Source organism: Euphorbia lathyris, chromosome 3 (genome assembly GCF_963576675.1).
Source record: "Euphorbia lathyris chromosome 3, ddEupLath1.1, whole genome shotgun sequence".
Taxonomy (NCBI): domain Eukaryota; kingdom Viridiplantae; phylum Streptophyta; class Magnoliopsida; order Malpighiales; family Euphorbiaceae; genus Euphorbia; species Euphorbia lathyris.
In genome coordinates this window covers 58,771,178-58,783,265 of record NC_088912.1, presented here as the reverse complement: position 1 = coordinate 58,783,265, position 12,088 = coordinate 58,771,178, and the positions used below count along the sequence as shown (strand labels likewise).

The 12,088-nt window shown below is 36.7% G+C and overlaps 1 protein-coding gene across 1 annotated transcript; it reads right to left on the bottom strand.

Moving 5' to 3' along the window:
- Positions 1–4,862: 4,862 nt before the first annotated feature.
- LOC136222482 (L-aspartate oxidase 2-a, chloroplastic) lies at positions 4,863–11,566 on the bottom strand. Its single transcript, XM_066010259.1, has 8 exons — positions 11,305–11,566; positions 10,607–10,750; positions 9,823–10,186; positions 9,460–9,702; positions 9,171–9,227; positions 9,004–9,084; positions 6,854–6,915; positions 4,863–6,331 (listed from the first exon to the last, which is right to left on the bottom strand). The coding sequence occupies exons 1-8, from the start codon at positions 11,397–11,399 to the stop codon at positions 5,323–5,325; spliced, it is 2,055 nt and encodes a 684-aa protein (XP_065866331.1). The 5' UTR covers positions 11,400–11,566; the 3' UTR covers positions 4,863–5,322.
- Between the last annotated feature and the right edge of the window lie 522 nt (positions 11,567–12,088).

Genomic DNA, 12,088 nt, shown 5'->3' with positions numbered 1-12,088 from the left:
ATGACAGTCATTTATTACAGGCGTCATCTGATGAGCAAGTAAATTTTAACGAAAATGCGTGTTTTCTTTGGATGACAGGATTGTGTCATCGGAAGGCCACATGTGAAATTAAGCTTTTAGATGACAGGATTTTAATATACTGTCACGGAAAATAATCAGACGACACAAAAACAAATGTCTAGCATGTATCTTGTGTCATGTGAAAGGGAAAATGGCATAGTGGTACCTTCCTCTATAACCTACACTCAACTATCTATCTCTCGGTTTGCTTAATACCGAACAAACAGAAGAGCTTCCGAACTATTCTAATCTATTGATAATTTTGTTCAGACTATAAATGCAATGAAAGAGCTTAGAAACGTTACACAAATGATTATAGTAATTGTGTAAATGGTTTTTTCTTTGCTTTGCTTTAGAACTTCAAGAATGATTCTCTCAGAATTACAGCGTTGAAGATCAAGTTCCAATGTTGCAAATGATGGGGCTTTTATAGTGAAACTTCAAGACATTGATCATTTCAAATTTCGAAATAACTGTTGGAGGGAAACGGCTCTTCTGTCCCTTTCATACTTAGAGCCTAGTGTCAATAGCCAATAGCATTCCTTCTCTTTTACATTATTTCATCTGCTGCGCTGTGCTTCAGAGCTTGGTCAGAGGCAGACTGATTATCTAACCAAATCAGGTAAAGTTTCCAAGTTGACCAGGGGACAAGCCGTCTAGAGCTTCTGAACCTTTCCTTATTTGGTGAAGCTTGTCAGTTGCACAAAGTCAACTCTTGAGCTGGTCTCACGTGCCTTGATCCACTGTCTTTCGAGTTTGTCTTATCTTTGAGACAACTGTCTTGTGCTTCTAGATCCTTCTGGTTGTTGGGCTGAAGTTGATCCAAGGGCCTTTGGTCCATGGGCTTTTAAATTTTCTCTTAAGCCCATTTCTTGCTTTAAACTTATACTTAATTCATCAAAACACTTAACAAACACATTAGTCCAAATAATCAATATTTAATTTTAATGTGTTATTAATTATGGAGATATTAATTGAAGGAAAATAGACAAGCCTAGGCGCAGCGGAATAATGAAATTTTATCTATTTTATCTATTTCCTTTTTTCCAAGATCTGTTAATTGTTATTTCATATAAAGAGGGATAGAATGAAATACCTTTTCTGAAGAACTATCTACAGTTACAAACGAAGTGCCCACAACTCTTAATCCGTGTATCACGAACAACAAAAGAAAACAACATAGAAAGGAAAGACGATTAGTAATCAACCTTAATAAATAGCAATCGCAATGACTGCCTCTAACAGAATCGATACGAGATCAAAGAGAGAGTAAGAAAGATTGTAATTAGCCGAGATGGTTTCGGAACGGTTCCTCTTGAACCCTTGTATATGTGTGTCGAAATTTAGGGTGTAGGGAGTCTATTTATAGACTTCTCAAAACCTTAACCCTAATTGTATTAGTTAATTAATTAATTAGAATTTTATTCGGAATAGAATTACTAATTAGATAATTAAATAAATACTTATTATTATCTAAATAATAACTAATTATATTTAGACAATATCACTAATCCAGTTAGTTATTTAATTATTGTTAGGGATAATTTAGAGTTTTAATCACATTAAAATCTCTAATTAATATTATCAGATAATCCTTTAATTTAATTCACAATTATAATCTAATTATAATTATTAATCAAATTAATTTATCCCTAATTAATCTACAAATTTCGGCCCATATATAGTGTCTCACTAATTACATTTTCGTCCTCTGATTCCAAGTCTCATATGCGACCCATTAGGTCGTTTATTTCCACTAGCCGTATATATCCTTTGGAATTAATTCATCCTGATTAATTCCAACATATATATAACGGAATATCGTCACGAGCTGTTACTAGCAAAACCTATGATATTCCCCCAGAGCAATTAAGAAGTCAGGTTGATAATTGACGTTAACCTTTCTGCATTAGGTACGGTATAATACGATCTTTCGTCAACTATATCATGTTGGTCAATTCCTTATAACCATGGAACGTGTCAAGGTTACATATAACGAATAATCTGTTTTACTTGTACAGGTTGAATTCACTCTGAAAGATAAGTTAAGTGAAATATCTATTTCTACTCTTAACTCTATCACCTTGCAAGGATTTCAGTTGATTCACCACAAACGGCCATTTGGATATATCTCCCATTTATCAGGAGTGACGAATGCTCAATCTGACATTAACTATTCTGCAATTACTTTATGTGATACCCAACCTTGCTCTCACACACCCCAGGCTCTCACCTGTAGTGGATCGTGCTCGCACAGAATCAAAGTATCACACTCCATAATCCAGAATCACTAATTAATCGAATGTTTAAGTCTAAGGATTAGTTATACCTACTAATACCAATGAGATGAATAGTTGACACATTTAGATAAATTAATTCCATACTGTTATCTCAAATCGGGTCCCAATCTTAATGAACTCCTTCACCGGATCCATGTAACTGTCTATATATCTAAATATCTAAAGCTTGTGAGATCAGCTTTCTGTCTCGACAGAAAACATTGTTACATGCAAGTCTCAACAGTGATATGCCAACCCTTATAACATATTACTTGACTTGGGTTGATTTTAAGATTATTGATCTTACTATAAAGTACAGTCTCACTTCATGCTTGTATGAACACTTTATAATTACTTAAACAAACTTAGGATTACTTTCTTTATGAAAAATTAGTGCCTTTATATTTATGCTATATATCTTATTAACCAAATGACTAAATAAACAATTTATTCATTAATATTTATATCCTAAAACAATTGTCTTTAGGACACTAAACTCCAACATTAGTTTCATTTAATATTTTTATCATGATCAAAATTAATATGGAAATTGTGTTTCAACACCCAGGGACGGATCTACAGTGGAGGCAATAGGGCACTTTCCTCCACTGAGATCTGTAAATAAATTTTTCAGATTTCAAATCCTTTGCCCGCATTGTTGTAGGAGTTAGAAAGCTCTAACAATGTCAAGATAGAAAGGCAGAAGATGTTAGGGCAAAGTTGTAATTTTTTTTCCTTTCCTTTAAACAAAACGACGTCGTTCGTTTTGTTTAAAAAAAAGCAAATGACAACTTTGCCGTCAATTCACTCTCTCTAATTCAGTCGACCAAAACCCCAAATAATCCATCTGAACCCTAACCCCTCCTCAAATGCTATTAGGAAAAATTTGCTGCCTCCCTGCTGGTGCTCTTCACCCGTTCCATCTCCCTCCTTCAACTTGAAGGGTTTAAGTCTAGGAACGACATCTTCTTGTATCTCAAAGACTTGTTTGTTCCTCTTCTTTAAAATGTGTTTTTTTTTTCAAAAAATTGTATTTTACAGGAACAGTTTGAGTTGTTTGCAGCGGGGAAGGGATAGTTGAAGTGGATTGTTCTTCTTGCTTTGCTTATTTGAATTGTTTGCACTGGATCTTCAATTGTTTACTCTGTTCTATAATCTAGAATTTTATTAATTTATAATCTAAGATTTTATTTGTTTTCCATGCTAGCTTTATTTCCAACTGTGGCCCAATTAGCCCAAAACTAATTGTCTAAAAGAAGTTGGGGAAATTTACATGAAAATTCACTTTTAAAAGCTTAATTACAATTATGTCAAGTAATAATTTGAACTCAGCAACATCAGAACAGATTAGGTCGTGTGTCACCTTACTGTGGTACGTGTGGTTCTGGCGGAACCGATGGATCTGGGAGAGAAAATCGCTTACGCCAGAGATGATGGCGATGCGTGCAGAAGAGCTGCTGCTTGACTGGAGGAATGTGAATCAACAACAGAATCGGGAAAGGGGGCAAGAGGAGATTACGGTTTACAGCAGATGGATATCGCCAACAAGAGGATTGAAATTCAATTTTGATGCAGCGTCGGCGCCAAGTGCAAATCGAATGGGAATTGGGGTAGTTGCAAGAAATGCGTGTGGTGTGTTTGTCGCGGCAAGGTATGGTTCGGTGCAAGGAGTGTTATCAACAAGTGTAGCGAGGCAATTTCTTGTAGGGAAGCTCTCAGTTGGATTAAAGAAAGAGGAGACGAGGAGGTTAGTGTGGAGGGAGATGCTCAAGTTGTAATCAAGGCTTTGTGTCAAGATGAGGAGGAAGATCTGTCGAGTTTTGGTTTAACCATCGAAGATTGTAAAGCCTTAAAAGCTTACATTCCTAGTGTTTCTTTTTGTTTTGTCAGACGAGACGCTAACAAAATAGCTGATAGTTTAGCCAAGCACGGAATAACAAGTTCATCTTTTGTCACAACGAATATTATCCTTTCAAATATTGTAAGCCTGTTGGCTGATGTTTAACTATTATATGACAATCATTTTCCTCTTGTTAACTAACTATTTTAATATAAGTCTATCTCCGACAATAGATAAAATTCCAGTCTCACGTTTGCAAAGTTTTAAAAGAGTCTAATGAATTTTAAACTAGTCAATCCTAAATAAGATCATCTCTAGTGGTAGCAACTTAGTTGTTACTTAGTAACAACTAACCACTAGAGAGGTAACAATCAAAGTTAGTTTGTTACAAAACTTAGTAACAAACAGTAATCTACTCCCCAACAATCCAAAATCTCAAGATTTGATAGCCATGGACAGCGCATCGACGATGAATCTGACAGTATTATAGGCTATTAGTGATTCTCAAATCTTATTGTTTTTAGTGCGGCCAAATATAATTTTGGTCCCTCTTGTTAATTAATAAATTCTTTTACCCCATAAAATTTTGAAAAATTGATTGCTTTCTAGTGGGACGTTTGTTACTTACCTACAAAAAGAAATCCTAAAGTTATAACTAACCATTGTAGATCCTCTAATAATAATAATAAAAGTACAAAGAATAGAAAGTTAACTGATAATGATAACATCAAAACCTCTCAATGCATTGACCTAAGCTTGGCTTGAAAGGAATAAATGACACTGAAATCCATAACCATAATACAAACTTTTGCAGGCAATTCTTCACTTCTAAAGATTTCTTCACTTCATCAATTAAGCTCCCATATGTTTGGTATCATTCTATCACAAATGAATGTTTAACATCTTCTCTTCTACAGCCAGGACCAGCCATTAACTCTGCTTCTATTTACTTCTAAAAGTCCTACTTCTGTTTTTATTATTTCTTAAAAGAATACAACTGTAATGGGAGAAGATTTCCTCATACCAATTATACAAAAGAAAATCAAGGAAATGAATTCAGAAAGGTGCATTCATTTCTCCCCTGAGATTTTCATTACAAGTCTTCATTGAGTGTAATAAATCAAGAAACAGGATCTCCACTTGCTAACAGAAAGCCTGCTTGTGTAGCTGTCGTGAACTCCATGTACTATTCATCGATGAAGGGAAAATAACCGTAGGCAATCTCTCACTTTCCTCCACATGAGGGAAATCAATGGTGTAGTGAAGACCACGGCTTTCATGCCTAGCCAGGGCACTGCTTATCACCAGCTTTGCACAGCAAAAAAGGTTCCTCAGTTCACAAGCCTCAAGTCCTACCGTAGTCTGCTCCCATCCTTGCTCAAACAAATGCTTCTCCCATTCATACTCCAATTTTCGGATTTTTTCCTCAGCAGTTTCTAGCCTTGTTGTTGACCGAACAATTCCCACATACTTCCACATGATTGATTGCACTTCTTTCCTAACTTTTTTTGTTGTGTTCAATATGCCATCCATTACACTACTCCTAAGTGAGTTGGGCACAACCGGTCGAGCCCACCAATTTGAAGCACCAATGTCTAGCCTCGAGCCCTTCATGTAATCAATCGATGGCTGAACCGCTCTCCGGGCAAAAACCAGTGCCTCAAGTAGTGAATTGCTAGCAAGTCTATTTGCTCCATGCAAACCAGTGCATGCAACCTCACCTGCTACATAGAGGCCCCGCACATTTGTCTCTCCCTGAAGCCCAGCACGGACTCCACCGCACATGTAATGCGCAGCAGGAACCACTGGAATTGGCTGATGGGTTATATCCAGACCATACTGAAGACACTCAGCAGCTATGTTGGGGAAATGAGAGAGTATCTTTTCTCTGGGTTTGTGGCTTATATCAAGTAGCACATATTTATCGTTACGCTTCTTTAGCTGCTCATCTATACTTCTTGCCACTACATCTCTAGGAGCTAGCTCTCCTCTCTCATCATATAAGGGCATGAACCTTTCCATGCCTAAATTATAGAGGATACCTCCATCACCCCTAACTGCTTCAGTAATAAGAAATACATTTTCTCGAGCTTCCTTTGGTTTGATGGGAAGGCCTTCATCAGCTAAGGCAGTTGGGTGGAACTGCACGAATCTGTCAAAGGAAACTTGATTGACATAATTCCCTAGTTTAGCTGATTGTTGTCTAACACATAAGCAAAAAACGCAAGCCTTTCCAGCATATATTTGTGCTGGTGAAGTTATGAAAAAACAAATCAATTTTCTACATAACAAAATTTTAAAACGACCCTGAACCCAAAGAAGCCATCCGAAACCCCACTCCCCACTCACACTTAGCAAATGTTATGTCTTTATAGAATGTTGAATTGAAATTGAATCGTTCATGTGACCTTTATCAGAGAAATTATTTAAAACTTCCTGATAAAGGAAGAAGTCAAAGGAATCCAACTTTTGGCAGTAACTCCATTTTCATATAATTAAATTAAACCATTTGGAAATACAGTGATTGAAGGGGGTAAAATGCCCAGAGAGGCAAGGTTGGTTAAAAACTAGCAACTATATATTATTAGGTATATGCATTATTAAATAAAGAGAAAAACCTAGCAAATGATAGAATGTTCACTCCTTCATCAATAATACACGTCCATTAACTTACTCCATATTGGAAATCACAGCTCGAGCTCTGTGAGCCATTGCAATTCCATCTCCAGTAGCAACCTATAAGAGCATTTGAGGACATTAGAATACATCGAATAGAGTAGCATACTACTGATTGATGCTAGGCATGTACATTTGTAGTACAGAAAGCAAATAAATTTAAAAATTTAGTAAATAAGTGAAAAATGAATAAAGATATGTATAGATAAGATGCAAATGGATTCCAACTTCTTACTACATTTGCAACTGATAACTTTTGCCACTATGCCATTATAAATTGTAATGTAATCTGTATTGGTATTTCTATATTGATTCTGTATTACATTCACATGTATTTATATACACAACTAGAAGACATCTTTACCCTATAAGCAGCCTAGACATCTTACCCTAGAGCAGCCTAGACATACAGCAACCTTGGGCATGCTTTACGTTGATTACACATGCTTCACATGAGGATGACTTCCCTGACAAAGGCAAGCATGCAGGCTGGACGGAATTGGGATTCCGACGCCGGATAAGTGAAACAGAGGCGCCACGCGCCGGTGCGTGAGGACCTATGTTACATGGACTCGGATACGAGTGTCCGACACGGGTGCGGATCCGAGTATCCGGTACAGCAAGTTAAAAAATTTTGGACACGGGGACTCTGTCCTAAATTTGGACACGGGTACGGAGATACGGGAATAAATTTTTTTATATATTTATATATATATAAATTTCAAAAAAACCCCAAAATTTAAAACATCCATCAACTGTATTAATTAAAAATTAAAAGTTCAATCAACAATCAAAAAAAACAAGCAAGCCTAGAGCAAACAGATAAAAAAAAAACTTAATTCCTTGCAACATCATCCCAAGTAAATAGTAAAAAACAGCCAACATGTAGTAACAGGCTGAACTAATTAAAAAACTGGGCCCAGTTAGATTAAACGAGTGTGGGCCCAATTTTTTTTTAAATGGTGCCCAGCCCATTAGGGCTGGGCACCTTCTTCTTCGTTGAAACGATCTCAACGAAGAAGAAGATACAGTTGACGGCGGGGGGCAGACCTTCACCTTCTTCCTCAGCTTTCGTCGGAGATGGAGGGTTGTTCAGAGCTTTCCGTATCCGAGTGTTCACTCACGAATCCGACACGGATTTTGTACCCGGATCCGTGTCGACACCGGTACTTCGGCATTTTTGCCAAGTCCATGTATCATAGGTGAGGACAGAGAGAAAGTGCAGCGGTGGCACGTTAGGCCCACGTGCTGGTCAAATGCTGACCGAATTTTGCAGAGGCGCCGATCGGAAGCGGAGAAGAGGAATGGAAGGGGTGGTGAGATAAATCGACGTACCAAACTAATTCAAGAGACCCAAGCTCTTCACAAACACGTAACTAACTAATTCAAGAGACCTAAGCTCTTCACAAACACGTAAGCCTAGCCAGGAAACAAAACCAAGAAAAAACTTTCACAGAACCTTAAGCTCTGATACCATGTAATCTGTATTGGTATTTCTACATTGATTTTGTATTAGATGCATATATATTCATATACACAACTAGGAGACATCTTTACCCTACAAGCAGCCTAGACATCTTACCCTACAGCAGCCTAGGGCATGCTTTACATTGATTACACATGCTTTATATTAATTACATAAATAAATCAAATTGACACCCCTAAAATGTTCCTAAAATGGCGCAGAAAATTCCTCAAGTCTGAATACTAGATAGTTTAAGTAACCATTCCTAAGCTGCATCTTCTAGTGCACATAAACATAAATATACCTATAAGCAATTTAATAATAGAAAGAGCAAGCTAATACTATTAAACAATAAAATTAGTAGCAACAACTAGCTTTACTGAATACAACAATATGGTGCATCGCACAAGTCATATTCAAGAGTTTTATGTAATTATCAAACTAAAATGGTGGTTTCTGTGCACAACAACAGTCCACTTAAATATAATGTGATGATTTGTTTACTAAAGGCAAACTCATTTCTAACAAGGTATCATTTCATAAACTGAAGAGCCCAAATTCTATCTAATGTTTAAAACTAATTCAGGTGAATATACAAATAAAAATATTAATATATGCAAAAACATTCAAAAGTTTCACTGATAGAAGTGACTTCATATCAAAACTGAGAACTTGAAAGTTACCAGAGGATTTGTTGTAGAAGGGTAAATATGTCCAGCACCCCCTGAAGCAAGTAAAGTCACCTTTGAAATAAACCGAACAACCTGGAATTTTTAGGAAAATAGAAGTGTTCAGGATACAGATAGACATTAGGGCAATACATCCCTTAATAAACACACAATTGCATCACCTCTTGCGTTTCAGTATTCATAGTGTCAACCCCATGGCAAACTGTGTCAAGACCATCCTACCAACAAAAGTTATTTCAGCATCCATACTGATGTGAAGTCTTAGTCCAAAAAATGACAGGTATAAATAACATGCACCAGAAATGAGGTAAAAATGTCAGCCATCTACTCAAAATGGAAATAGCACATTAAAGCTAACGACGCATTTACAATTTAGAAATAGTTCAGCCGGAGCAGATAGGGCTAAATCTTCTGTTTTTCACCTTCAATATAGAAGTACTAAAAGCAAACCTGAGAAGTTAGCAAATCTATAGCAAACTGGTGTTCAAACATGGAGATGTTTGGATCATTGTCAACTGCCTCTAGTAGAGCTCGCTCAATCTCCCTTCCAGTTACATCAGCAGCATGGACAATTCTACGATGAGAGTGACCCCCTTCCCTTGCTAGGTGCAGGTTTCCATCCTCTCCATGATCAAACATTACTCCCATAGCTATGAGTTCCCTGATTCTGTCAGGCCCTTCTGTACAGACAACCTAGAGAAAAGAAATATAAACAAAAACAAATCATTTAGGCACACCTAACACAAATGAAAATTTAGCATTCAGCTTCGCACCATGTTCCATAAACAGAAAACTATTAATTCTAGACCTTACCCTGACAGTCTCCTCATCACACAGATGAGCCCCTGCTACAATGGTGTCCTGCATGTGACTCTCCACAGAGTCCAATGGACACAACACCGCACTAACACCACCTTGAGCGTAGTTTGTATTGCTCTCATGGGGCTCAGCCTTGGTGATTACTGCAACAGTTCCATGTTTAGCAACTTCAAGGGCATAACAAAGGCCAGCAACTCCACTTCCAATGACAACAAAATCAAAATACTTGGTGGAACCATCTCTCAAGGAAGATAATACGCTAATTTTTCTTGTTCTGTGAGATCTCCATTGCTCACAAATTGTTGATTGAGAAAATTTGCATTTCTGGATTTCCAATATCTTGGATACTCCATGTGACCTGGAAGATTGGTGTGGGCACAAAGTAAGTAATCATTATAAACTATAAATATTCTAAGAAGGGTATTATATAAGACATAATCGTGACATGATTGTCTTGATGCCAACAGGTTTCAGGAGATGCTTAGAAAAGAATGCAATTATTTCCAAATAGAAAGGGAAAACAAAAAAAGCTGCCTGCCAGATTCCAAGTAAGCAATTATCATCACAGATGTGAATTTCACTCAGATCCTATTGGAGAAGGACCCATATCATCAATTCTACAAAGACAGATTAAGGGAATCAACAATCCCATTAACCCTGTACATGTTTAAGGCATCTGATCTCATTCATGAGTACATCCTAGTATATGTTCTAAAGAATCATTAAAGTGAACTCCATGTACGAACAAAAGGGTGAAGCAATGATCCTTTTCAAATACCATGTAAGCTCTTTTTGTAAGGATCCATTAAATGTCCCATTTGAAACCCAAGCAGACTGTGAGCAGCTCTGAAACATACATTTGTTTAACCCGCAGTGAAGATTTCCACTTAAGGCTGCTATACTTGTCGTCATTTTAGTCCCTCTGCACACATACAAAATAAAATAAGCTACTGAGATCAGGACATAAATACAAATCTATGACGTCAAGCATTGGTAATTCCAATATTACCAGACATAAGGGATAATATTACCAGAAATAAGTGATCAAAGAACAACTCTTTAGACCAAGATCAGTGAATAAGCAATCACGATAATTCAGCAGAAGCCACTAACAATACTGCCCCTAATGGAAATTGAGTTCACAGATGATTCTCACTGAACAACCTAACAATTAATAAGGAAAAACAAAACAAAACCACTAAAACAGAATGGGAAGGAAACGACAACCCAATCGAACATCTGGAGGACTAAAATTCAACAACAATAGAGACAAAAGAAAATGAGAAAAAGAATGTACGAGCGGTTATGGATAAGGCAGAAATTCCGGTCACCAATAAGCCAAAGAAAAAAGAGGAAGATGTAAATGGAAGCAACATGCAAATGGGTCCTGACCTCAAACAAAAAAATGAAAAGCAGAATCCCAGCATAATCATTTGCAGCAATAACATGAATCCATTTTCACAAATCAAAACTTACAAAGAGAGTGAATATCGATTGACAAGAGGCACTCCTCTAGCAAATCCAAATCTAGGTGTCGCTGCCTTGAAGAGAATGAAATCTAAAAAGACCATAAAAGGAGGGGGGAAATAGCGAGTAATATACAGATTCTAAGAATGTTTTGTTGTATTGCACTGCACATAATTAGCAAGCAGAACAGGACACCAAGAAGAGAGGAAATGCATACAAAGATGAGAATTGTAAAACAGAATATTCACGTGTTGTTTGTTAGACAGGATAGAAATAGATAAGTTATCCGGTAGTTTTCCCATGTTTGCTCAATTCATCACTTATTCAGATGAAAAAACCTAATTTATCTTTTATATTTTTTATTTATTTTATTAATTGTGTTTTGAAAAATTAGTAGTGTTTCAAGTTTAATTTAATTTTTTAATTTTTAAAAACCTAAGTTTGTCCATATGTTGTCGTTGTATAATGACGAATAAAATTAATTAAAATTTTTTTTTTTGGTAGAAAAGAAAAAGAAAAACGAATAACAACAAACTACCCAAGAATTAGCCTAGGGAAGCTAACCCCAATCCTATCTTCTAAGAGAAGATGAGAGATGAAACTAGGGGAAACAGGAAGGGTAGTAACGCCTAACGTCCCTTCATGGCCCGCCGCCGCCAAGCGATCAGCAACACGATTCTGCTCTCTAAAAATGTGTCTGAACTCTACGAACTCAAAGGAGGAGCAAAGCCTTATAATAGCTTTGATGAGGTTGCGACTGTTAAGACCCATAGAATGATTCTCAGAAATCATT

Excerpts from the sequence above, each read along its gene's own strand:
- LOC136222482 (XM_066010259.1), bottom strand. The coding sequence starts at position 11,399 with ATGGTCTTTTTAGATTTCATTCTCTTCAAGGCAGCGACACCTAGATTT. Across the intron at positions 9,703-9,822 it reads GTGATGAGGAGACTGTCAGG|GTTGTCTGTACAGAAGGGCC; the intron begins GTAAGGTCTAGA and ends TCTTTTCTCTAG. Across the intron at positions 9,085-9,170 it reads TGAATACTGAAACGCAAGAG|GTTGTTCGGTTTATTTCAAA; the intron begins GTGATGCAATTG and ends TAAAAATTCCAG.